The following is a 27,954-nucleotide window of genomic DNA, read 5'->3' as shown; positions in this document are numbered from 1 at the left end:
TTCTTCTCACCATCATGTCCTACGACCGCTACGTTGCCATCTGCAAACCCCTGCACTACGGGACCCTCCTGGGCAGCAGAGCTTGTGTCCACATGGCAGCAGCTGCCTGGGCCACTGGGTTTCTCTATTCTCTGCTGCACACGGCCAATACATTTTCACTGCCCCTGTGCAAGGGCAATGCCCTGGGCCAGTTCTTCTGTGAAATCCCCCAGATCCTCAAGCTCTCCTGCTCGGGCACCTACCTCAGAGAACTTGGGCTTCTTGTAGTCAGTGCCTGCTTAGTTTTTATGTGTTTTGTGTTCATCGTGGTTTCCTATGTGCAGATCTTCAGGGCCGTGCTGAGGATCCCCTCTGAGCAGGGTCGGCACAAAGCCTTTTCCACCTGCCTCCCTCACCTGGCCGTGGTCTCCCTGTTTGTCAGCACTGCCATGTTTGCCTACCTGAAGCCCCCCTCAATCTTCTCCCCATCCCTGGATCTGGTGGTGTCTGTTCTGTACTCGGTGGTGCCTCCAGCAGTGAACCCCCTGATCTACAGCATGAGGAACCAGGAGTTCAAGGATACCCTGAAGAAACTGATCACTGGATTCTTTTGAAAGGCATTAAACATTCCATCTTCTGCGTATCACTTATGACAAAACTCATGACAGATCCAACCTGTCTTTTTTATAGTTTGTAGTTGTAGATGATTGTTTGGAGTTGGAGCAAGGATTGATTGGTTTGCTTTTTAAATTATGATAATATTGCTGACAAAGAGATGTCATTAATCATCCCACTTCTAATTCTCTGTCCACATTTATAGTTCAAGTCATAGACCTTGTAAATGAGAAGTCTTACTCTCTGTGTATTTAATCAAAATAAATGACCCTGCATTGAAATGTTTGTCTGAGATCTTTCCTCTGTGTCGAAAGATGGAGCAAACAGTCCCAGCAAAGCAGCTCTGCCAGGAAGCACCAGCCTTGTTCTTTCCAGAATCCTTCTTGCTCCGCTTCCACACTCTCCTTCTCAGCCCTTGTGTTGGTGCAAGGCCTGAGCGCTCCCAAGGCTTGGTCACCATCCTGCTGTGTGTCAGTGCTGTGACCAGGACAGGCAATGGGCACTGCTGCGACAGAGCTGGCCTCAGAACAGCATCTCCATCAGCAAGGGGATCTCCTTAGCACAGTGCCTGAAGGTTTAGATCTTTGAGAGCTGTTTCAAAGAACATGCCTAAGGAATAGACTCTGAAGATGCTCGTTGCTTTGCTTGTTTCTCTGTGGACTCAGTGTGATGGGATCAGGGTCCCAGTGTGGCTTTTGAGGGACTTCAGGTTGGTTGTTCAGGTGTTGCTTGTTGGTGGCCAGCACCCACACAGATGGTGAATAAGGCAGGGTCCCTCTGAGCACCCTCCATGGCCACCCAAGAGTTTGTGTGGGAGGTTGTTAGTGGCAGTGACCACCATCAGCGGGGGCTGCCTCCCCGCCTGACCAGTATGGCCCTGCAGAGTCACCACAGCCCGGGCACCACCGCCCACTTGATCTACAGAGCAAAACCCCCAGCTCAGGGCTGTGGGGAGCGTGGGGACAGGGGGCAGGAATGGCAGCCAGGCCAGTGCAGGTGTGCTCTCCTTGGGCAAAGGTTCTGTGGGAGATGGGATGTCCCAGGAGAAGAGCAGGATGCAGTGTGTGTGCAAGAGAGACCTGGAAACAGTCTGTCATGCTGCCAGGTGCCAGCCTGGGGCTGTTGCCTCTTGCAGCCACCATTTTGATCGTTGTCCTCTCAACACAGCTCAGAGAGGTTGGTCTTCCCCCCATGGAAGGACACCAGATGACTAGGTCAGAAGTCCAGGTATGCACTGAGGGGACATGTGAGCATCCACATCCTGTGTGGAGAGAAATGAACCCAAATGAGCACAAATGCCATCAGCTATTCGTGTGGGGGCCATGGAGGCCTGTGGGGTGGTGTATCAAGGTCACTTCATGTTGAAAGTGACTTCCCCAAGAAACCACCTGAATGCAGCACTGGGATGTGCTTCCTTGAACCGAGGTCAGTGTGACCTCCCTGGAGACCCGATACAGCTCCACCACCCGGACCCAGCTACTGCCCAGTTTTGTGACTGACAGCGGCACCATCTCTGCTCACAGACGTGCTAGGACAATTTCCTGCAACTCTTGCATGTACCGTTTGTATTTTAGAGCCATTTGTCCCCTCCCTGTTCACATGGGCATCGCATGAATGCATCACTGCTCTCTATCCCAGTGTAGACAGACAGAAGGCCTTCTCCACCAGTTCCACTCACCTCACCAGTGCCACTGTTTTCTATAGCACCCTCATCCTTGACTGTGAGATGCCCAGAACAGCCCTCTTGAGACAGTTTGACACAGGTTTTTTTTCTACACCATCCCCACATCCCTGCTCAATCCCCTTATCCACAGCTTAAGGACCAGAAAGGTTGGGTACAAGTGAGGCATTGAGAAAAATGGTCAGGAAAGCTTTGAGGTGCACAGAGAGCCCGTCAACATGTTGGCCTCCTGCTCTATTCTGAACAGGCTCAGAGGACAGAATTTGCTGTGTCCCAGAAACTCGCATGGAAGGTTGAAATATAGAGAAAACTTTTGGTGCGGGAAGGGACAGAGAGGTGCTGGTGGAACTGGCTGGTGTGACCGTGAGACGTCTCTCAAACACCTCAGAAAAGTCCTGGCTCTCAGGGAGGTTGCATGGTCCTCTGAGAAAGAAAATATCAAACATAACTTACCATAGAATCATAGAATAATAGTGGTTGGAAGAGATCCTCAAGATCATTGAGTCCAACCATAACCTAAACCTTGCATTAAACCATGTCTCTAAGAACCTCATCTATCTGTCTTTTAGAGACGTTCAGTGATGGTGACTCCACCACCTCTCTGAGCAGTTTGTTCCATTGCTTCAAAACCTCTCGGTGAAGAAATGTTTCCCACTATCCAATCTGAACCTCCTCTGGCACAACCTGAGGCCATTTCCTCTTGTTCTGTCACTTGGTACTTGGTAGAAGAGACCAACACCCTCCATGCTCCAACCTCCTTTCAGATAGCTGTAGAGAGTGATAAGGTCTCTCCTCAGCCTTCTTTTCTCCAGACTCAATCCCCCAACGTCCGTCAGCTGCTCCCCATCACACTTGTGCTCCAGCCCCTTTACCAGTGTTGTCACCCTCCTCTGATCTCTCTCCTGCACGTCGATGTCTTCCTTGTCATTTAAGGTGCGACGCCACCAGTGCCGAGTACGAGGCAATGATCACTCCTCTAGTTCTGCTGGCAACACTATTCCTGAAAGAAGCCAGGAGGCTGGTGGCCACCTGGGCACACACTGGCTAATGTTCATCTGCTGTCAATCAACACCGCAGGTCCCTCACTTCCAGGCAGCTTTCCAACCACTCTCCCTGAGACTGTAGCGTTGCCTGTGGTTGTTCTGACTCAAGTGCAGGATGCGGCACTTGGCCTTGTTGAACCTCATACAAGTGGCCTCAGCCCAACCCTCCAGCCAGTCGGATCCCTCTGCAGAGCCTTCCTACCGTCCAGCAGATCAACACTCCCACCCAATTTTGTGTCATTTGCAAACTTACTGAGGGTGCACTGGATCCTCTCATCCAGACCATTGATAAAGAGTTTAAACACAACTGACCCCAATACTGAGCCCTGAGGACACCACTCATAATCGGTCACCAACTGGATTTGACTTCATTCAACACAACTCTTTGGGCCCAGCTAAAGCATCCATGTAGTCCCCTTGAGTCTCCTGCCAATTCTTCCAAAGGTTATACATTCTCCTTTTATTCCCAAGTTCCAGCCACAGCTTTGTTCAGCCGGACCGGAACTTCATCCCTGAGAACTCGCCTTCTAGCACAAGGGCACAGCTGCTCCTGCACCTCTGAGATCACCTTCCTGAAGAGAGAACAGCCTTCCTGGAGTCCGTTGTCTTTCTGGACTGCCTCCCAAGGGACTCTGCCAACCAACCTTCTGAACAGATCAAAGTCTGCCTTTCGGAAGGCCAAAGTAGCAATTTTGCTGACCACCCTCATGGAGTCCAACTCCTGTCGCTGCACAGGACACCCCACAGGTCACCCGTGTGTCTGAGGACGTTGTCCAGTCTCTTCTTGAACACTGTCAGGTTGGGGCTGTGACAACTGCCTGGGGAGCCTGTTCAGTGTCCAGCACCTCTGGGTTAAGAACCTTATCCTAATGTCCAACCTAAACCTCCCCCAGATCATCTTCCTGCCATTCCCTCGGGTCCTGTCACTGGTCACTAAAGACAAGAGTTCAATGCCTGCCCTTCCTCCTCCCCTTGTGAGGAAGCTGTAGACCATGATGAGCTCAACTCTCAGTTTTCTCCAGGCTGAAAAAAAGAAGTGACTTCAGCCACTCCTCATACGGCTTCCCCTCCAAACCCTGCAATAAGTTCATAGCCTCTTCTGGACACTCTCTAGCACGTAATATCTTGTTAATACTGTGGCACCCAGCCCTGCAAACAGTGCTCCAGGTGAGGCTGCAGGAGAAGACTCTAGAACATAGGAGAGACCCTAGATCAGCATCAATGCTGCAATCACCTCTTCTCCAAACTGAAAAATACTAAATTATACACTTTACTAAAAAAGAAAAATAATTTTATTACAAGGCTTTTGAAATCATTCTCTGTAACTAGACTAGGAAAACTCTTTAATTAACTGTACAAGGTTAAAAGGAAATTACACAAAGAGACAAAGTCAGAAGAAAAAGTACTAAGTACCTTGAAGTATTAATGAGTTCCACTGAGGGCAAGTACCAGCAGAGCCTCCCCACGGACTCGTTAGAGCAGAGGATTGGAGGCCATGGTGGCAGATAAACAAAGGGAAATGTGCAGGCAGCTGAGGTGCTGAGAAAAGCCTGGTTTTGTTGGGTGAAGCAGAGAGGCCAAGGCCTGACCCCCAGCCCCTGGGAAGGCAGATCCTGTCCCTCACACATTGCTCAGGGCTCTTCCTGGGCCAGGGGGATGTGGGCTGTGTGATGCTGAGTGAAGGACAATGGTGTGACAGCTCCCAGCCTTACTGGGGGTGTGCAAGGAGGCCATGAGGTGCCCCAGTGCCTCAGGACAACATGTCTCCTCACAGGCCTTGGTGGCAGAGGCCATGGCCGTAGCCAAGGGGACAAAGACTTGGGTTCTCTTGGTGACATCCAGCCTTGCCAGTGCCCTTTGCCATCTCCACCACAGGTTGTCCTACACTGTCCCACAGCTGCTTCTGTTTCCCTGCAGGCTGTAGACACCCATCTCCCTTCCTCCCCTTGCTCTCACCCTGGTATTTCCGTGCGTTGACTGATGTGTCTCCACTCTCATGCTCTGTTCCTGGAAACACAAGGACATGGACTGATCTCATGCTCCTTCTGGATGATTTCTTGTCCCCCTCCTCTGCACTCACTGCAGCACCTCAAGGTCTTTCCTATAGTGAGGGAGCCAAAACTGAACCCAGGATTCGAGTTGTGGCCTCACCCACACCGAGTACAAGGGGATGATCGCTGCTTTGATTCTGTCCACTACACTATTCCTTATACAAGCCAGGATGTTGGTTGCCTTTTTGGCCACCTGGGCACACGGTGGCTCATGTGCAGTTGGTGTCAATCAACACCCCAGGTCTTTTTCCACCACGCAGATTTCCAGCTGCTCTTCTCCAAGTCTGTAATGTTGCAGGGGGTTGTTATGATCCAAGTGCAGGATCCGTGCATGGCCGTGTTAAATCTCAGACAATTGGTCTCAGCCTAATGAACCAGCAACTCCAGATTCATCTGTAGAGCCTTCCTCCATTCCAGCAGATCAATACTCCCACCCAACTTGGTGTCATCTGCAAACTTACTGAGGGTGCACTGGATCCCCTCATCCAAATCATTGATAGAGATTAAACAGAACTGGCTCTAATACTGATTCCTAGGCAACACCATTCGTTATTGGCCATCAACTGGATTTGGCTCTGTTCACCACAACTCTTTGGGCCCGGCCCTCCAGCCAGTTCTTTACCCATCGCAGATACACCATCCAGGCCATGAGCTGCAGCTTCTCCAGGAGATGCTGTGGGATACGGTGTCAAAGGCTTTACTGCAGTCTAAGGACACAACACCCACAGCCTGTGTGGCGCATTCACTCCCCACGATAGACTTTCCCTCATCTGCTCAGCCGGTCACCTTGTCATAGAAGGAGATCAGGGTGGTCAAGCAGGACCTGCCTTTCACAAAGCCATGCCGATTGGGCCCGATTGCTCGTCTGGTATGGGTGACCTCACAGTCCTTTCCCAGCCATGTTCCTGCTGTTGGCCTGTCCCCTGCAGAGGCAGAAGTGACCTCACCGTCCCCTCCACAGCCATTGGCTTCTACTGGACTATGAGTTCCTGAGACACAAGTGACCACATGGCATCGTACCCAGCCATCACCCTCCTTGTGCTCCAGTGTGTGAGCAGGTAGACTTTGGCTGCTTTCATCAAATTTAGCCAATAGATTTCCTATCAAGGGTTTGAGTGGAGAAACGTTCCTCAGAGGAGCTGCTGTATTTACTCTGGGACATTTTACATCTTTGCTTCTGACTCTTATTATTTTTCTCTTCTTCCTTTGTCTGTTCTGACTTGAAAGAGCTCTCCAAAGAAAAGATTCATGGAATCCTACAATAACACAGGTTGGAAGAGACCCCTGAACACCATCTCTGTCCCACTGACCTTTATGGCACCCCAAGGAATAGCTGACAGCATTTGTGCTCCCTTGGGTTCATCTCACCACATGCACACAGTGGACATGCACACGATGTGTATGGTTACATCTCATCTGAACAATGAAAACATGGACTTGTGACCTAGTATTTCATAGAATCACTGTCCTGAGTTGGAAGGGACCCACAAGGCTCATGGAGTCCAACTCCTGTCCCTGCACAGGACACCCCACAGGTCACACCGTGTGTCTGAGGACATTGTCCAGTCTCTTCTTGAACACTGTCAAGTTGAGACCGTGACACCTCCCTGGGAGCCTGTTCAGTGTCCAACACCTCTGAGTGAAGAACCTTTTCCTCATCTCCAACCTGAACCTCCCATGGCACATCTTCTGCCATTCACTCGGGTTCTGTCACTTGCCACCAGAGAGAAGAGATCAGCACCTTCCCTTCCTTCTCCCCTTGTGAGGAAGCTGTAGCCACCATGAGGTCTCCTTTGAGTCTTTTCTTCAGCTCTGATGCTGAGAAACCCCTTGGTTTGCTTTCTGAAGCAGAAAGGAGAGGCCATGACCTCCAGGCAATGGGAAGGGGGATCCTGTCCCTCACACACGGCTCAGGGCTCTTCCTGAGACCGTGGGATGTGGGTGTGCAAGGCCCAGGGAAGGACAACACTGGGACAACAACTTCCAGCTTCCCCATGGGGCTGCAAGGAGGCACCGAGGCCCCAGAGCCATGAGGACAACACGGCTTCTCCTGGGCCTCAGTGGCAGAGACAACTGCCATGGCCAAGGGAACAGAGACCTGGGTTCTGTGGGTCCCTTCCAGCCTTGCCAGCGCCCTTTCCCATCTCCACCACAGGCTGTTCTACACGGTCCTACCCCTGCCCCTCTTTCCCTGCAGGCTGCAGACACCCATCTCGCTTCCCCACCTGCTCTCACCCCAGCATTTCTGCACCTTCACTGCTGTGTCTGCACCCTCACTGGCTGCTCTTGGAACACAAACCATGGGCTGATCCAGCTCCCTCTGGGTGACCTCTTGCACCACAGCACTGCCCTTCCGCTGACATTTCTTCCTCCTCATATCCAATCTTCACTTCCCAATCAGCATTTGGTGGATTTTTGTTTTTTTTTCTCTGCTGCTTTTTCCCACTGCTTGGGAAATGTTTACCACGTCATAAACTGCCCATCAAGCAGGGATCCCAACCTGTTAGTCTTCTTGTGGTCTTGCACTTGACCAGAGAGAAGTAACCTCACCATGATCTCCTAAATCCCATGACTGCTGCTGTTCTTCCAGCTTCTCTGACAGACACGACCATGTCCCTGCTGCTGTCCCGTCATGTTCTCAGGTGGGATGGACATGACAACCCGTCCCCAAGGCATCCTCCTGTGTAAGACCTGTGGGTGCCTTGGCAGAGGTTCTCTCCCAGCCATGTCCCTGCTGCTGGGCTGTCACCTCCAGAGACAGAACTGACCTCGCTGTCCCCTTCAAAGCCACACACTGCTGACTGGATTATGAGTGTCTGAGACACAACTGAACTCATAATACCACACCCATCCATTCCCCTCCTTAGCACCCCGGACCTGACCAAGACTGAAGCGTGTCCTACACAGTGCTGCACCTGTCCCTCTTTCCCTGCAGCCTGTAGACACCCATCCCACCTCTTCGCCTTGCCTGAAGAGAGCCCTTGTCTCACACATCTTATCTCACTGTCTTGCTCAAGGCCGGGTGAACCAGAGGAAGCTGTTCGCGGCCTCGACACCCTTTTCCTCTCCCTAAAAAGAGCTGAAATCCCACTCTATGATAGGATGTGTCCAACCCCCTTCCCAGGGACAGAGGCAGGCTGATCCATGTGCAATTCTCCCAATACTTGTTCTGGCCTTTTTGAACATGGCTTTGATATTTGCCTTTTCCAAGGACCCCAGAACCTCTCTGATTACCCTGGTTCTTATGAGATCACAATCCAGAATAACGGGCAATGGTGACGTAGCACACTGGAGGACTTGCAAGGATCCTAAGGCAGCTGAGATGAATCTCATTGGGCAGCGGGGTTTGTTTCTGGAGTCACACACAGAAATGTCAGTGTCTGACAGGTGTCCACATCTGAGATGGCTTCATGGACTCCTTATGCACCCAGGGATGCTCAGAGACAGAGTCTGTCCCTTTTAGACACAGGGGCACTGGCCTCCTGTTGCCACTCCCAAAGGACAGGAGACACCTCAGGCCTCTGCTGTGTCACCCATGTCCCACATCACGAGGAATGGACACGGGGACCTCAGTTCAAAGAAGTACAACTGCTGCATTCAGGTGATTTCCTATGGGATGTTCCTCCCAACATGAAGTGACCTCAAGACCTTGTCTGTGCCACAGGCCTTCATGGAACGGCAAGGAATAGCAGATGATGTTTGTGCTCACTTGTGTTCATGTCACCTCACGTACATGATGCACATGTTCACTTCTCATCTGTTGTCCTGGTTTTGTTACACACAAGTTTCTCTTTTAGTGAATTTGCCTGTCAGCTAAAGCTTCATATTAGCTGCATTTTCCTGGAGAAAGAGATACATGTTTTGGTAAACATAGCAGTGGAATGTGAGGTCACTGGTAAGGACAGATGTACATCTTGTGAGAGGGGCAACGAGAAACTGAGGGAATACAGTGTACTATCAGCAAGTTTGCTGGTGACACGAAACTGGGAGGAGTGGCTGATACGTCAGAAGGCTGTGCTGCCATCCAGAGACCTGGACAGGCTGGAGAGTTGGGCAGGGAAAAATGTAAAGAAATATAACCAGAGCAAGTGTAGAGTCTTGACTTTGGGCAGGAACAACCCCAGGTTCCAGTAGAAGTTTGGAAACAGCCTGCTAGAGAGCAGTGCAGGGGAAAGGGACCTGGGGGTCCTGGGGACAGCAGGGTGACCATGAGCCAGCACTGGGCCCTTGTGGCCAGGAAGCCAATGGTACCTGGGGTGGGTTAGAAGGGGGTGGTCAGTAGGTCAGAGGGGTTCTCCTGCCCCTCTGCTCTGCCCTGGGGAGACCACACATGGAATATTGTGTGCAGTTGTGGCCCCTCAGTTCCAGAAGGACAGGGAACTGCTGGAGAGAGTCCAGCGCAGGGCAACAAAGATGCTGGAGGGAGTGGAGCATCTCCCGTGTGAGGAAAGGCTGAGGGAGCTGGGGCTCTGGAGCTGGAGAAGAGGAGACTGAGGGGGGACTCATTGATGTTTACAGATATCTAAAGGGGGAGTGTCAGGAAGATGGAGCCAGGCTCTTCTCGGTGACAACCAATGGTAGGACAAGGGGTAGTGGGTACAAACTGTAACACAAGAGTTTCCACTTAAATAAGAGAAGAAACTTCTTCCTGGTGAGGGTGGCAGAGCCTGGCCCAGGCTGCCCAGGGAGGTTGTGGAGTCTCCTTCTCTGCAGCCATTCAAACCCGCCTGGACCCCTTCCTGTGGAACCTCAGCTGGGTGTTCCTGCTCCATGGGGGGATTGCACTGGATGAGCTTTCCAGGTCCCTTCCAATCCCTAGCATTCTGTGATTCTGTGGAACAAGTGGCCAAGAAACTGACCAATGGAGTATAAGATTCCATTCATATGAATACTTCATATAAAAGTGGGAAATCCCAAGGATCTCGTCCCTTTTGCTGATGGCCGACATTAGGAGAGGACCTTGCTAGTAGTCCCTGCGAACTGAGGCCAGTGACAGACTGAATCCAGCTCCGGTTGGCTGCAGAGTCCAGGCCAGGATGTCGGCTGCCAGCCCCTCATCTGCCTGAGCAGTTGCTGGGGCTTTAAAGATCGGTTTTGTATATTTTGTATTTTCTCTATTTTTATTAGTAAAACATTTATAATTTTTCCATCTCTCTTTTCTCTGTCCTCCTTTCTCTCCTGATCACCTGTCCTTAGTGGGAACCGGGGAGAGGAAGGAGCTGAAAAAGGAAGGGGGAGGAGAGTGGGGTAACACTACATCTGCCACGGTTGCCATCCCGCAATCAAAACCTCGACACCTGTACAAAGCAAACATGGACTGCTGAACTACGCATTCAGTGTCCCTCTGTGGAGGGACACTGTGGGTGAGAGGTCAGTGCTGGGAATGGTGGTTGTGAGGGCCAGTGCATGGTGATTGACCTGAGGCTCCTTCCGTGGGGTGTCCAGTGCACAGGGGCACAGCCCAGCCCCTGCTCTGCTGGTCCTGCAGGTCTCTGGCAGGAGGCCTGGCTGTGAGAGGACACTGCTGTGCCAGCCCTGCACACACACACTGCTCAGCTGTACACTCGTGTCTCATCTGTGGCCATATTCATGGGCAAATTCTTCAGAGAATCTTTTGAAGAAGACCTAAACCTTCTGGTCCTGCCCTGACAAGATCACCTTTCAATCTGGAAAGGCTGTTGTGAGGCCAGCTCTGTCACAGCAGTGCCCATTGCCTGTCCCTGCCTGCGCTCACAGCACTGACACACAGCAGGACGGGGACCAAGCTGCCAGAGCACTCAGGCCTTGCACCAACACCAGGGATGAGAAGGAGAGTGGGGGAGTGGAACCAGAACAGCTCTGGAAGAACAAGCACTGGTGCTCCCTGGCAGGGCTGCCATGATGGACTCTTTTCCCCTCCACCGACCGCAGGAACTGTCCCTGCAGCTCCAAGCACGTCTTGAGGAAAGGATCTCAGAAAAAAATAGATAATGCAAGGCCTTTTCATTTGTTGAAACACACATAGAGCACAGCTTCTCATTCACACAACCCCTCAGTAAGCAAAGAAGACAGTGAATTGAAAAGGGGATGACAATATTACCACATGTGAAAAACCACAAGCAGCAACAAAAAATACAGAAGACAGCTAGGGCCTACAACAATTTACACTATAACTGTTATGCAGAAGATGATGGGCAGTTAATAGCTATAAGGAAATAATCCAGTCATCAGTTTCCTCAGGGCATCCTTGAGCTTCTGGTTCCTCATGCTGTAGATGAGCGGGTTCACTGCTGGAGGCACCACCGAGTACAGAACAGACACCACCAGGTCCAGGGAAACAGAGGAGATGGAGGGGGGCTTCAGGTGGGCGAAACAGGAGGTGCTGGCAAAGATAGAGACCACGGCCAGGTGAGGGAGGCAGGTGGAAAAGGCTTTGTGCCGTCCCTGCTCAGAGGGGATCCTCAGCACGGCCCTGAAGATCTGCACATAGGACACCACAATGAAAACAAAACACCCAAATCCTAACCAGACACTGACCACCAGAAGCCCAAGTTCCCTGAGGTAGGAGTGTGAGCAGGAGAGCTTGAGGATCTGGGGGATTTCACAGAAGAACTGGCCCAGGGCATTGCCCTTGCACAGTGGCAGTGAAAATGTATTGGCCGTGTGCAGCAGAGCGTTGAGAAACCCAGCGGCCCAGGCAGCTGCTGCCATGTGGACACAAGCTCTGCTGCCCAGGAGGGTCCCGTAGTGCAGGGGTTTGCAGATGGCAACGTAGCGGTCGTAGGACATGATGGTGAGAAGAAAATATTCTGCTGAAATGAAAAAGACAAAGAGAAAGAGCTGGGCAGCACATCCTGTGTAGGAGATGGCCCTGGTGTCCCAGACGGAATTGGCCATGGACTTGGGGACAGTGGTGGAGATGGAGCCCAGGTCAAGGAGGGCGAGGTTGAGCAGGAAGAAGAACATGGGGGTGTGGAGGTGCTGGTCCCAGGCTATGGTGGTGATGATGAGGCCGTTGCCCAGGAGGGCAGCCAGGTAGATGCCCAGGAAGAGCCAGAAGTGCAAGAGCTGCAGCTCCCGCGTGTCTGTGAACGCCAGGAGGAGGAACTGGGTGATAGAGCTGCTGTTGGACATTTGCTGCCTGTAGGCATGAGGACCTGTGCAAGGAGGAAAAGACAGTGACGGTTTTGATGAGACTTCTCTGGGAAAAAGCCAAAGCCATTTCTCACAGACCCTCCCACAAAGAGACCCATTTTTTTCTTTTTCCAGGAGAACGTCCTGGCTGGAGGCCTCGTGGGTGCTTGGTGAGTGTGCAATGAAGAGCAGGGTCTCTGCCCAGGGGCTCTTGAGCAGTCAGCCTGACCCTGTGTGATTGGGTGGGCAGGGGCCAGTCCTGGGGTTCGGATTTGTCAGCTGGAACCGCTCCTGGTGCAGAAGGGACTGTCAGCATCTGTACCCCCAGGCCTGAGAAACTGAGTTGGAGAGGTCTGGTGTTTCTACATCTGCTTCTGCCCTCCCACCCTGGGGAGTGTTGTTGGGTGTCAGAAGCCCTCAGCATTTCTCCTGCACTCAGGGAGAACAGAGTGAGTCCTGTGAGACCAGAGGATGCCTGTGGGTCAGTGCAGAGTGAGGGCAGCTGCTCTGTCCCTCTGTCCTGCTCCAGCTGCCCTGGGCTGGCACTTTTCTGAGACAGAGGCTGATCACACTCCCATGTTACCCTGAAAAGCCACCAGGCACTGCTGAGAGCAGAGGGATCCACCACAGAGAACAACATGTCCAACCTTTCCCAAGGTCTCAGCACCCCACGTTTAGCCCAAGACACACATGGATCAGTCCCCAGACCCACAGACTGCATTGCCCACACCCCACAGGTCAGAGCAAAGCTGGGACACGTGTTCCCATGGACACACCTGCAGGAAAGGACCCACAAGATCAGGCTGTGACTCTGCAGATGAAACTGCCGTCCCCAGAGAGTCTGGCAGCAAGAACAAGATCCCAACAGCAGTGACCCAGAGCAGGGGAGCAAGAAGGACAATGCGGTGAGGGTGGGTGTGAGAGAGGCCAGGGCAGAGGCAGCCGGGCACTCAGACAGCGTCACCCTTCCCCAGCTGTGCAGCCACCTCCCAGACACCAACATTGCCGGGCAGCTGCTCTCAGCCCCTGTGCTCTGCAGAGGAACTGGAGCTCTGGCTGCACAGAAGCTGCTCCATGCCTTGGAGCCCCCGGCCCTGAGGGCAGAGGCTTTGCTGGGTGGGACAGGAGGCCAGGGGGCTGCTCACAGAGGGATCTGCACTGCAGGGGATCACAGGGACTTTTCTCTGTTCTCCCTCCCATAACAATTCTGGGTTTATTTTCCTCTCATTTCTGATCATTTCCCTGCTGCCTGGAGATTCTCCCCCTGGGAGGTGTTTCCCTGTCCATGTCTCTTCCCTGTCAGTGCTCACAGACCCCATCCCACCCTCTGTGCCCTCCCCCTGGCCCTACAGATCCTGCCTGTTCCCAGGGCACTGCCTGGGGGCATCTTCCTGTTTGCAGGTTGGAAAACAGGACAGGTCAGACTAGGCTGAGGGGTCCAGCCAAGGTGATGCAGGTGCTGTGCACAGGCAGAGGGGTGGTGAAGGGATGTTATGAGCCTTCTGGCAGATGTGCTGATCACTCAGAGTTGCAGTTCAGGAGTCTCAGTGACTTGTTTAAGCATGAGAGCTCATTTTCATTTTATCCTTTCCTGCACCCCCCACCACTTGGGATAGGAAACTGAAAAGACAGGCTCAGGAAAGCTCCTTTTCTGTCTGGTAATCCTTGCATTGATCTTGTCCTTGAGGCATCCCATTGAAAAAATGCTGGGGGTGATCTGGAGATGTGAGCAGCCCTGACCCACACAGCACCCTCTCCACAGGAGAAACACATTTCCTGCCCTATAGGGTTTGCTCCTTCATGTGGCAGCTTCTGCCCTCAGTGTTGCTGGGATCTCCCCGGGCAGGCTGAGCGCTGACCCTGGCAGGCGGCAGAGTCCCTGCCCTGGCACAGCCCTGGGGTGCAGGGACCCTGCTCTGCAGGACAGCCCTGGGCACCCCTGCCTGCACATTTACAATTACACCCCGCAGCCACCCTTGGGAGAACACAGCATTCACATCTTGTCACTCTTACAGTACAGAAGGCAACCCCTGCTCTGCAGCACATCCTCTCCTCTGCATCAGAGAATCTCTGAGAGTTGTACTTACATCTCCTGCAGGCTCTGCAATGTGACAGCTTTCTGAGATCCTGCCAAGATTTGCAGATGCAATGCTCTGCAGCCACATGCTTAATATCCTAGAAGATTTCATTTCCAGTGATCTCTCAGCATCCTCCCACCCTGGACTGCATTTCCTTCTCTCTGCCTGGCTCCTGTGCCCTCGGTGCTGCAGGCAGAGCCCTCAGCCCTGCTGCGCTGTGCAGAGGAGCTGCTCCTGGGCAGAGCTGTCTCTCTGCAGCGCTGCCGCTTGCCAGGAGCTCCCTCTGTCCCAGGAGCCCAGCCCAGCTCAGCAGCACAGGAGCAGCCCATGATGTCCCTTTCTCTGTCCCCTCTGGGCTCCCTCCAGGTGTCCCTGGGTCTCCAGGGACACATCCTTTCAAACAACCTCAAGTAATCAGTGATGTTGATTCTCTGTCCTCTGCAGCAACACTTCTTTCCAGCATTGTGTTCTTTGTATTAAACAATAAATTGGTATGAGAATCATCTTTTATTTTCCCATCAGTAGACAGGACACCGGGAATGTTACAGCAAATGATTTGATTTCTCCAAGCTGAGGGAGGAATATCTTCAGTTGAAGGAATGTAGGCATTTTGTTCTGGTTTTATACTGCCAGGTCTAGAGAGACATTCATCAATCTTTGGCCATGCCATGTCTGTGCTCTGAAGCAAAGCCTTTGCACACATGGACTCCTGGACACTTGGTACCAGGTTTCCTGTGGCAGGTCAGAGCTGGGCTGGTGCCACAGCTGGAGTGGTCCAGCCCAGATGTGAGGCAATGGCCTCAGCCAGGGACCTGACTGGGGAGCTGGAGCTGTCAGTGCTGCAGACAGAGCTGTGACACGGGTGGAATGAACTGCCAGGCAGGGTGGCAGAAGTGAGTTCATCTGGTCTGCAAGGACAGCAGCCTCCAAGCACAGGACAGCCCAGATCAGAACTCAGTCTGGACCTCTAAGGCAATTCAAGGGCCCATAATGAGCTGTTACTACTGCAGGAACAGTTAAAGGAGAAACAAAGACACTGTGTGGCCACTGATGAATATAAGAAGAGTAAGAGGGAAGAATCCCTGTGTCCTCTTGTTCTTCCGCTTCACCAGCAAGGTCTACCAGGCCTCTGTGACTGGAGGCAGAACAACCAGCAGAAGATGTGGATCAAGTCAGGGGTCACTGGAACTACCACAATCCTTTCCAGTCTATGGGACAGCAGGGGCAGCATCCCAGGAGCTGAGACAGCAGGACGATGTCGCATTGAGGCCACTCTCCACCATCTTGGAAAGCTCATGGAGACTGGAGGGACTCCCTGACCACTGGCAGCTCTCACACAGTGTGTGCACTTTTCAAAATGGCCAATGGGTGAGCAGGGGAACTAAGGGCTGTGCCCCAGAACATCTCCACTGGGACCCCATTTCTGGGTGTCTGGAAGAGAAGGTGACGGGGTTTACCCAGGGCAGGTTGTGCCTGTCCATCCTCTTTGCTTTCTGTGAGGAAAGGACAGTGTTGTGGACGTGTGGAGAACATTGATGGTCTGTTACCTGGAAGTCAGCAAGGCATTCAACATCATCCCCCACAATATTCTTGTGCCCAAGGCAGTATATTATGGTCTGTGTTAGTGTGTAACAAGACAGGAAAAAAACAATCTGGATGTTTGGGCTTGAAAATTGCTATAGACAGTGAGAAACTTTCCAGTCATGAGGACAGTCAAGCACTGGAAGCTGTGTCCTAGGAGTGTGCATCCACTCTACCCCAGAAAGTGACCAAGATGTGTCTGGATCAAGCCCTGAGTAATCTGGTCTGACCCTGCTTTGAGCAGGAGGTTGGTCAAGAAACCTGCTGAGATCCCTTCCAGCCTGAATGACGCTGTCCTTTCATCCTCTTCATGTTTTCAATTCAGAGACAGCTTTCAGGTTCTCTCTGACCACAGGAATAATTCAGAGAAGGTCCAGGGCTGCTTTACAAGTGCCCCCAAACAGCCCTGACCACAACTTGTTCATCCGCTCTTGTTTACCGTCACCCAGGTTCTTTTTTACTGTCCTCATGCCCACCTTGTTCATCCTTTCAGAGCAGGTTGTTCAAGAGGTGTCAGCCTCCATGTACAGAGTCTGCACATCAGCCAGGCATTAAAGTCACCACTACAGAGATGTTGAAAAAGCACTTGACCAGCTCCTTGAACCCGGGAATCCAAATGCCATGTCTGCTGAGATGCCAGCAAACACCCAAACTGTAAGTGAAGGATATGTGAGGATTTTTTGGGTATCCTGGCTTGTCTGCTGACCTGTGTGGTGCTTCAGGTTGTGAAGAGAATCAAAACCAGCCATTTGACTGGGGTAGTTCCATTTTACACGTGTCACACAGGGCAGATGAAGGGAGCTCAGAACTCCAGACTCTGCTGCACAGCTGGGACTGCAGAGACTGGAAATGCAGGTGACAGTGTGTGTCAGTGCACACCACATAAAGATTCTGGCTTCCTTTGTGCCTCTGCACTGACCTGGGATCTGTTCCTTGGCCACCTTGCTCTCAAGAAGGCAATATTCTCCTATGCCACCTCCACCTCAAACACGGAAAAGCAAAAAAAACCCCAAAAGTTATGAAAGAAGGATGATTTTGGGCTAATTCTGTCCAGGAGGTGTATTTTTTAAATTATTTAAAAAAAAAAAAAAAAAAAAAAGAGAAAAAGCATTGTTCTAAGAACTTCTTTCAAGACACAACTACTGAGGTGTAGTAGATTTTTAGAAAAGCAAGAATGGCTGCTAGGAATGAACTTAAAGAGCTTCAGTTTATCATCATCATCAGTGAGAATAAGGAGTTCCCTGTTTCTGTTACTAGTGACAGTACCACTGTTCAAAAACATCCTTCAGAGCATCTCCATTTTTCCTGGGCTCCAAAGCTCAGCCTGCTCAGATTTTGAAAGGATTGCTTCAAACCCCTGTGACCCAAATCTCTACAACTGTCTCTCCTCAACAGCCTTTTACCCCAGGAAGGGGAAAACTGCCAATGCAGGCACCAAACCAGTGCCCAACCTGCCTGGAGAGCCAGGACAGTTGTGCCACACAACAGCAGCCTCTGAGGGAAGCTGAAGTTGATGGAACTGAAATGGTTCCAACCCAAATCATAGAATCATAGCATCATTTATGCTGGAAAAGACCCTTAAGAACATGGCGTCCAACCGTAAATCAAACACTGACAACTCCACCACTAAATCATATCCCAAAGTGCCACATCTCCATGTGTTTTAAACACCTCCAGCAATGGATGCTCCAGTCCTGAGCTGGCAGAACACCATTGGCTGCAGTTGGACATAAGATACTGGCCATGACTGTGAGTTCAGCCCTCGCTGGCAGAATGTCTCACACCCTCACTGAGGAGGGCAGGGGGCTGGGAGGTGGGAGCACGTTTCAGTTTCCAGATCCCAGGACAGAGCCCAAACCATCCTGCCCTTGAACTCTGGCGTCCCATTTCCTGAGATGCAAAGCTGGTGGCCTTCTGTGGATAATCATGTCAAAAGGCATGAATAATCCTTCAAGTGTTTGTGTAATTTCTCTAGGAATGTCAGTTTTTAAAGAAAAATAAAACTTTAATATGCTTATATTTAAATATCTGTGAAATAGTAACCTGCATCTGTGGAAGTCCCTCTGGCAATATCAATTAAATAGGTATTGGCACTATAAGACTTCAAACCTCATCCACAAGCACACATCTAAGTGGTTCAGATGCAGGGTGGTCTGGCAAACGTCACCCTTTGTGTCCCCAGGTGCACGGACACTGCTCATGTGCCTCTGCAGAGAGTGGCAGGAGCTGGATCCCCTTCTCGGGACAGACTCCTTCCAGGAGAGACACAGACACAGGGGTAACTCATCAGGGCTTTACGGTATTTCACTCAGCATCAGTTTTGACACATTGGGTGCTGTCCTGTGACTGCCCTTTCTGCACAAATGATCATAAAAACACAACCATTCAGTAAGACATAGTCATAAAGGGGCTATTATGGACTAGACAGCTCACCATGAACTCTGGAGAGAGTGAGGAAGTTTATAACAAGCACCAGGAAGAACCAGGAAGCTCGAGGCCTCTTCTAAAGAGCGGGAGGCCCTGAGCAGCCGTGATTGGCCATGTGTAGGTGTGGGAGAGGGTCAGGGCATGTCAGGGAGAAGCAATGAGATGGCTGATGGCTTCAGTGAGCCCTTCCAGCCATGTCTGAGCCCAGAAATGGAAAGCAGTTGATGTCTGCAGGTGGAGGAGGAACAGGAGGAAGAATTTCCTGGGAATATGGAAGGAAGAAAGGCCTCTCTTGGGCTGATCTTATATGGCAGTGACATTTCCATCCTGTGGGCATGGCTGTGCCTGGGAGATGGGGAATGGCTGCTGCTGGGGTGGCTGTGCTCAGTCATGGCCCATGAGCTGACCCTGCTCTGCTCCTCTCTTACACTGCCCACACTTGGATGGTCCTCAGGAATCATCCATGAGCCTGGTGGATGCATGAACCTCTTGGAGTGATGGGTATGGATCCAAATAGAGGATTAAAGCAAGTTTGTGACTGGGACATTGAGCTGATTGGTGACCATTGCCAGGTGTATGAAAGAAGCTGGATGAGTTATGAGGAACTCGCAGGCATTTGCAGCTCCACAGAAAACCAGAGCCTTGCAGTTAAAGCAACAGCAGTTCACATAAAACCAACTCCCAAAATACAAAACACACTGTCCGCAGGAAAAACCTTGATAAATATTTGAGAAAGATCTACCAGGTCCCAGGGATCAGGGCTCAAACATTCTGGTGATGAACAAGCATCAGGGGCTGACATGGCATCAGAGCCACCTCCACATGGCCCTCACCACCTGTAACCAGTGTCTCCAAGTCTTTCCTTGACCAGCCTCCAGGGACAGGGACCTGCACTGGTTGTTTCCTTCACAGCTGTGTCAGCGATGGCCCTTCATGGGGTCCCACACACCCTCAGAAACTTGGGGTTTGCTTCTGCCTTTCACTTCATCAGAGGTTTGTTGTTTCAGTAGCTGCAGTTCAGGATCATGGCAGCAGAGGGCTCATGAACATCGAAAATGCTCTTACAAGCCAAGGCTCTGTGCAGCATTTTCCTAAACGTTTCAAATCTGGTGTGAATGATTAGAGAGATTTCAGGAATAGCCAAACAGAGAGCATTTCCATAATAAACAGCAATAAAGCCACATTTCTTCTATTTCCTTCCCTGCTCACCCTTCCCTCCCTTTCCAGAACAGGTGGTCTCAGCAGTTTCATTTTCATATTGTTCTGGAGCGTCTCCTGATAAAGACTGAAAATAATGGAAAAGTGGGTGCCTAAATCACCATGTGAGTGAGGAGACAGGCCAGGACACCTCAAGAGGGGTCATACTCCTCTGGACCAGAAGGTGTTCCTGGGAATCTCAGGTGACACAGCACAGTGATACTTGTGTTCAAGGACCTGGTCAAATGACCCATCTCCTGTTCTGTAATGGTGTCTGAGTTTGTTCAGGTCACCCCTGACTTGAGCCCAATCCACTCCTGGGTGTTCTCCTTTAGGAATGAAGTCCCAGGAAACCTTGCTGAAAAAGATGGAGGCAAAGAAGCCATGAAGAACCTCAGTCCTGTCTGATTCTACTCTTACGAAGTTCAGTAGCAGACCCATGATCTAGACAGGGTGTCTGTTCTTTTACTGCAAATGAAGCAATGTCAGCTCGTCTTGCTGCCCTCAGACTCCCATTCAAGAATCAAGCCCAGGGAATCTTTGCCATTATTCCTACATCCATGATATAAATTTCTTCTTTTGCAGCTTCCCCTGTTCCCACCTCCTGTGTGCTGCCTTTTTGCCCTGGAGCTCCATCAATTCAGACAAGCACCCTCAATGACATAAATACTTCTTTTCATGAGCACTTGCAGAGAAAATTCTTTGCTTGGAGCAGGCTGCCCTGTAAGTCTGATCAGATTTCCTGAGCTCCTTCACCCTTCAGACCTACTTCCTACTTCCAGACCTACTTCCTACTTTGCCCACCATTCCCCAGTATGTCAAAGTCTTCTCCTCTGGAGCCCACCAGCCTGTGCTCTGCTGCTGGCCTTCCTCCCTCCTCTCTGGTGTCTGGGACCCCCTGTGTCCTGGTCACAACAGCCAAGGTGGACACTGATGTTGACATCCCTCACCAGCTCTTCCTTCTTCATTCCATACCAGATCTAGGCGAGCATCTCTCTTCTTGGCCCACCAGGCAGACATCTTCATATGTTGGCCCAAGATCGTTTGAACTGGTGGCACCTGCAGCTTTGCCTGGCCAGGTAATGTCAAGGAAACTAAAGTTCCCCATAGGAACCTGCTAATTGACTGGAGACATCCTAAGGCTGCTGACAGAAGATGTTTTCCATTTCTTCTCTATGATCAAGTAGTTTGTAACATCTAGCAGGATTTACATGGCGAAGTCTTAGAACTGGGGTGGGTGTGGATGTGCCACAGTTCCACCTCTCTGAGAAGATAACAGGAGTTTGACCAACGTCAGACAGAGCCCATTTCGGCTGGCTCCAAGATGGACCCAATCCTTGCCAAATCTGAGCCACTCAGTGATGCTGGCAGCACCGCTGGGATATTGTATTTGAGAAAGGGTAAAAAACGCTGCACAACAGCAGGTGGGAGAGAGGAGGGAGGAAATGTGAGAGAAAAGCACTGCAGACACCAAGGTCATATCCCATAGGACCCAAGCAGGTCCCTCAGCAGGCCAAAGCTTGCTCTCCTGAAATCCTGCTCTTGGCCTTGTGATCATCTCCCAGGAGCCTCAGCTCCCCTTTCCCATCCCTGACTGTTCCATCCTGATCAACTCTTTGTGGTTTGTAAGTGTGAAGTCCCACAGGGCACCTCACCTCACTGACTCCTCAGTCACCCGTGTCAGGAAGATGTTGTCAATGAGCTCCAACCCCTCATGCATGGCTGGTACCTTGCAGATACTGGATATCTCACGTCTGATACGAGGACACCGCCCTGACAACATGATGCTTCTTTCATTTGTCTTGAAGGAGGCCTCATGTATTTTCTCTTCCTCATCAGTGAGTCAGTAGCTGATGTCCAGTCACCACAACATTGCCCATGTTGTTCTGCCCTCTCATGCTGACTCCTCAACCTTCAGCTGATATTTTCTGTCCCCAGGCTGAATTTCATGCATTCCTGCTGTTCTCTCACAAGAGGAGAATCTACCCCTGTGAGTCCAGATCTCTGACATTGTGAGTAACAGACCCCCAAGACCCCACAGTTTCTCCAGGAGATGGTATTTGTAGTGTCCTGTAGCTCCTTATCCTGTTATCTTAGGAGAGAAACCCTTATCAGGATAAACCACCTGCATGAAAACATTAACAGCTGAGCAAATGGAGCTTCAGTCCAGGGAGAGTCCAGACCCTGTGAATATCTGGTATTCAACCAGCAGAAAGCTCTGAAGTTGTACAAAGAGAAGTTACCAGTGCTGTATCAGGGTGGGACAATAACCCCATCCATCAGGACAGAGCAGGACCTGACACGCTGAGCAGTGACCCTGAGGAGAAGGGCCTGGGCACTCCAAGGTCCCCACACCAGCCCGTGGTGCACGCTCACCATGAACAAGGCAGCTGCACACGGGGCTGCATGAGGAGGAGCGTGGGGACCCAGACACCTGGAGTTCTCATCCCATTCGGTTCAGCACTGGTGTGACCCCACACACACGGGGGTGTGCCAGTGTGCGGCTTCCCAGTTTGGAGAAGCAGGGAGGAACTGGAGAGTGCAGGGCTCTGCCAAGGCAGGTTCAGCACCTTGTGCACATGGTGTGGGATGATGAGGGACCTGGGCGGCTTTGACCCAGCAGCGCTGGGGAGGCTGCAGCAGTGGAGGAGTAGCCTGAGAGTGCTTGAAGGGTGGTTTCAGAGGTGGTGGAGGTTTTCTGCATACTGGGAAAGAGCATGGGAAAGAAATAATGGCACAAAGTGCAGCTGGAGAGGTCCAGGCTGGAGATGAGCAGAAAGGAATGTGACTGGAAGGGCAGTGCTGTGGTGGAGCAGGTCAGCAGAGGGAGTCTGCATCAGCCCAAGGCTTTGTGCTTCAAGGAACAGCTGGGGAGGATGCAGAGATCTCAGCAAAGGGAGGAAGATGCTCAGACAAGAGCAAGGTGGGGCAGCAGGGGGGATGTCTGCAGCCTGCAGGGAAAGAGGTGCAGGGGATGCCACAGCACAGGACAGGCTGTGGTGGAGATGATCACGGGATGTAAAGAGGTTGAAAGCCCCAACAGACATGACCTCCTTCTCCCCTTGGCTATGGCTGTTGTCTGCACCTCTGATGCCTGTGAGGAGACACCTTGTCCTTCCAGCACAGGGGCCTCATGGCCTCCTTGTCCCCAGCCAGGAACCTGGGAGGTGTGGGACCATAGTCCTGCCCTTGGCCTTGCACAGCCCCACATCACACTGTCCAGGAAGGGTACTGGGCAACATTGATGGACAGGATCTGCCTTCCCAGGGCTGGGGGTCAGGGCTTGTCCCTTTGATTAATAAAACACACACAGGTTTACTCAGCATCTAAGAGAACTTCACCTTGCTTTTCCTGACCTGTTGTCACTGCATCCCGTTTTCTTCTCTAACCAGACCCTGGGGTCTGTTCCTCAGTAGTGTCCCTCAGTGGGACTCATTAACATTGCAAGAAACTTTGGAGTTTGAATCTGACTTCTTGAGAGGTTTCATCAGCTTCCCCTCAGGGTCTGAGGTTCATGGACTCAGCACCAAACCCACCAGAAGGGTCGTTAAAGTGTCTTGGGCTTCTCCTGTGCTGTTGAGCTGGGCTGGGCTCCTGGGACAGAGGGAGCTCCTGGCAAGCAGCAGCGCTGCAGAGAGACAGCTCTGCCCAGGAGCAGCTCCTCTGCACACGCAGCAGGGCTGAGGGCTCTGCCTGGGGATCTCAGGGAGACGAGCAAGGCAGAGAGAGATTAAAGGTGGTCAGGATTGGGAGGATGACTGAGAGCTCACTGGAGGGGAAACCTTTGCAGCCCTTGCCATGGTAAGTCTCTGGGTGCAGGGCAATGCAGCTGTAGCTCCTGGAGGCATCTCCTAAAACTGGCACGGGCACAGCTGGTGGCATCTGTAAGGAAGGGGATCTTTTTCAGCAACTTCAAAAATCTGAGAAGCAAGTTGTGCACCCAGGGGTTCCCAGGGCTGTCCTGCAGAGCAGGGTCCCTGCACCCCAGGGCTGTGCTGGGGCAGGGAGTCTGCCGCCTGCCAGGGTCAGCGCTCAGCCTGCCGGGGAGATCCCATGGCAGCAGCTGTGGGTGGAAGAGCGAACCCCGGCAGGGCAGGCAGGGACCTTGTGGGCTTGAAGGGTGCTGTGTGGGTCAGGGCTTCTCAGAGCTCCAGATCAACCGCACAGACATGACAGAGGGTTCTTCTGAACAACGACATCAAGAGAGGAACAGCTGCAAGGGAAGGAGTCTGTGCTTTCAGTTTTCCACTCTTGGTTGGCCGGGTGTGCTGTGGGAGGTGGGGATTTATTTCTCTGCTTTGGAGAGGACACTGAGACCCCAGTTCTCATTAGGACTTGTCTGAGCTGCTCCTGAGCCCCTGCACACACAGAGCTGCCCCTGGGCAGTGCCAGGAGGTGTGAGCAGGACAGAGCTGAGCACACAGCGGGTGGGACAGGGTCTGTGACACTGAGAGGGAGCAGATCCAGGGACAGAGACACAGCTGCAGGAAGCACAGACATGGGCAGGAAGAGTTAACTGCTACCAGAAATGCTGGGGACAGGATTTAGGAACTTCTGTCACATCCTCTCGAGTGCAAACACATTTCCCAGTGCAACCCCTGGTCTCCTCTCCTCCCCAGCAGAGCCTCTGCCCCAGAGCCATGGGGTCCAGGTCACGAGTCTCCACCTCAGCAGCTGGACCTCCAGGTGAAGGGTTCCTGGAACGTGGTACACAAAAAAGGTCCTAAACCTACTTGCTCTACAGTGTCATTACGTAAGTGGCAGCAGCACAGCTGGGTAAGGAGAAGGTTCCACAGCATGCCCGTCTGCCTTTCTGTCCTTGCTTTGTTTTCTAATAGCACTGCAGTGTCCTTCCCTGTTTCTCCACCTGTCCCTGGTGCTCTTGCTCTGTGGGGTTGGGGTGGCAGTATGGGTCAGTTTTTGTTCTGACAACAGCTCAGCAGATCTTGCCCCAGAACTGTGTTCATGGAAACGAGATGCCCAAGCTGCCCAAGCTTAAACTGTAATGAACTGGTTTTATTCAGTTGGTAGAATGAGAGAATGAGCAGAAACATCCCTCCATCAGGGAGTGGGTTTTCCATGAGAAACAGCCTGTTTATTTTCCTCAGAGAAGTCTCCCCTAACTTGTCACTGTCATTTCCTCCTTGCACAGGTCCTCATGCCCAGAGGCTGCAAATGTCCAACAGCAGCTCCATCACCCAGTTCCTCCTCCTGGCGTTCACAGACACACGGGAGCTGCAGCTCTTGCACTTCTGGCTCTTCCTGGGCATCTACCTGGCTGCCCTCCTGGGCAACGGCCTCATCATCACCACCATAGCCTGGGACCAGCACCTCCACACCCCCATGTACTTCTTCCTGCTCAACCTCGCCCTGCTCGACCTGGGCTCCCTCTCCATCACTGTCCCCAAGTCCATGGCCAACTCTCTGTGGGATACCAGGGTCATTTCCTATGCAGGGTGTGCTGCACAGCTCTTTCTGTTTGTCTTTTTAGCTTCAGCAGAGTTTTATCTTCTCACCATCATGTCCTACGACCGCTACGTTGCCATCTGCAAACCCCTGCACTACGGGACCCTCCTGGGCAGCAGAGCTTGTGTCCACATGGCAGCAGCTGCCTGGGCCACTGGGTTTCTCAGTGCTCTGCTGCACACGGCCAATACATTTTCACTGCCACTGTGCAAGGGCAATGCCCTGGGCCAGTTCTTCTGTGAAATCCCCCAGATCCTCAAGCTCTCCTGCTCACACACCTACCTCAGAGAACTTGGGCTTCTAGTGGTCAGTGTCTTTTTGGACCTATGGTGTTTTGTGTTCATCGTGGTGTCCTATGTGCAGATCTTCAGGGCCGTGCTGAGGATCCCCTCTGAGCAGGGACGGCACAAAGCCTTTTCCACCTGCCTCCCTCACCTGGCTGTGGTCTCTCTGTTTGTCAGCACTGCCATGTTTGCCTACCTGAAGCCCCCCTCCATCTCCTTCCCATCCCTGGATCTGGTGGTGTCTGTTCTGTACTCGGTGGTGCCTCCAGCACTGAACCCCCTCATCTACAGCATGAGGAACCGGGAGCTCAAGGATGCCCTGAAGAAACTGATCACTGGATTCTTTTCAAAGGCATTAAACATTCCATCTTCTGCATATCACTTATGACAAAACCATGACAGATCCAACCTGTCTTTTTTATAGTTTGTAGTTGTAGATGATTGTTTGGAGTTTGAACAAGGATAGATTGGTTTGCTTTTTAAACTGTGATAATATTGCCCACAAAGAGATGTCATTAATCATCCCACTTCTAATTCTCTGTCCACATTTATAGTTCAAGTCATAGACCTTGTAAATGAGAAGTCTTGCTCTCTGTGTATTTAATCAAAATAAATGTCCCTGCGTTGAAATGTTTGTCTGAGGTCTTTCCTCTGTGTGGAAAGATGGAGCAAACAGTCCCAGCAGAGCAGCTCTGCCAGGCAGCACCAGCCTTGTTCTTTCCAGAATCCTTCTCTTTCCACTCCCTCACTCTCCTTCTCAGCCCTTGTGTTGGTGCAAGGCCTGAGCGCTCCCAAGGCTTGGTCACCGTCCTGCTGTGTGTCAGTGCTGTGACCAGGACAGCCAATGGGCACTGCTGCGACAGAGCTGGCCTCAGAACAGCATGTCCATCAGCAAGGTCATCTCCTTAGTACAGTGCCTGAAGGTTTAGATCTTCTTCCAGAGCTGTTTCAAAGAACATGCCTAACGAATAGAGTCTGAAGATGCTCGTTGCTTTGCTTGTTTCTCTGTGGACTCAGTGTGATGGGATCAGGGTCCCAGTGTGGCTGTTGAGGGTCTTCAGGCTGGTTGTTCAGGTGTTGCTTGTTGGTGGCCAGCACCCACACAGATGGTGAATAAGGCAGGGTCCCTCTGAGCACCCTCCATGGCCACCCAAGAGTTTGTGTGGGAGGTTGTTAGTGGCAGTGACCACCATCAGCGGGGGCTGCCTCCCAGCCTGACCAGTATGGCCCCGCAGAGTCACCAGAGCCTGGGCACCACAGCCCACTTGATCTACAGAGCAAAACCCCCAGCTCAGGGCTGTGGGAAGTGTGGGGACAGGGGGCAGGAATGGCAGCCAGGCCAGTGCAGGTGTGCTCTCCTTGGGCAAAGGCTTTGTGGGAGATGGGATGTCCCAGGAGAAGAGCAGGACACAGTGTGTGTGCAAGAGAGACCTGGAAACAGTCTGTCATGCTGCCAGGTGCCAGCCTGGGGCTGTTGCCTCTTGCAGCCACCATTTTGATCGTTGTCCTCTCAACACAGCTCAGAGAGGTTGTTCTTCCCCCCATGGAAGGACACCAGATGACTAGGTCAGAAGTCCAGGTATGCACTGAGGGGACATGTGAGCATCCACATCCTGTGTGGGGAGAAATGAACCCAAATGAGCACAAATGCCATCAGCTATTCATGTGGGGGCCATGGAGGCCTGTGGGGTGGTGTATCAAGGTCACTTCATGTTGAAAGTGACTTCCCCAAGAAACCACCTGAATGCAGCACTGGGATGTGCTTCCTTAACCGAGGTCAGTGTGACCTCCCTGGAGACCCGATACAGCTCCACCACCCGGACCCAGCTGCTGCCCAGTTTTGTGACTGACAGCGGCACCATCTCTGCTCACAGACGTGTTAGGATTATTTCCTGCAACTCTCGCATGCACTGTTTGCATTTTAGAGCCATTTGCCCCCTCCATGTTCACATGGGCATCGCATGAATGCACCACTGCTCTCCACCCCAGTGTAGACAGGCAGAAGGCCTTCTCCACCATCTCCTCTCACCTCACCAGTGCCACTGTTTTCTACAGTACCCTCATCCTTGACTGTGGGATGCCCAGAACAGCCCTCCTGAGACAGTTTGACACAGGTTTTTTTCTACACCATCCCCACATCCCTGCTCAATCCCCTTATCCACAGCATAAGGACCAGAAAGGTTGGGTACAAGTGAGGCATTGAGAAAAATGGTCAGGAAAGCTTTGATGTGCACAGTGAGCCCATCAACATGTTGTCCTGCTGCTCTCTTCTGAACAGGCCCAGAGGACCTGGACAGCATTTGCTGTGTCCCAGAAACTCGCCTGGAAGGTTGAAATATAGAGAAAACTTTTGGTGCAGGAAGGAACAGACAGGTGCTGGTGGAACTGGCTGGTGTGACCGTGAGACATCTCTCCAACACCTCAGAAAAGTCCTGGCTC

At 51.9% G+C, this 27,954-nt stretch overlaps 1 protein-coding gene across 1 annotated transcript; it reads left to right on the top strand.

Annotated features, from left to right (window-relative positions):
• The first annotated feature begins 24,940 nt into the window (after nucleotides 1-24,940).
• LOC136115612 (olfactory receptor 14A16-like) lies at nucleotides 24,941-25,903 on the top strand. The gene has a single exon (XM_065861819.2). It carries the CDS (start codon nucleotides 24,941-24,943, stop codon nucleotides 25,901-25,903), a length of 963 nt encoding a protein of 320 aa, XP_065717891.2.
• Nucleotides 25,904-27,954: the final 2,051 nt, after the last annotated feature.

Source organism: Patagioenas fasciata, chromosome 13, assembly GCF_037038585.1.
Source record: "Patagioenas fasciata isolate bPatFas1 chromosome 13, bPatFas1.hap1, whole genome shotgun sequence".
Taxonomy (NCBI): Eukaryota; Metazoa; Chordata; class Aves; order Columbiformes; family Columbidae; genus Patagioenas; species Patagioenas fasciata.
Note: the sequence above shows the minus strand (reverse complement) of the source record. Positions and strands in the feature narration are given on the sequence as shown.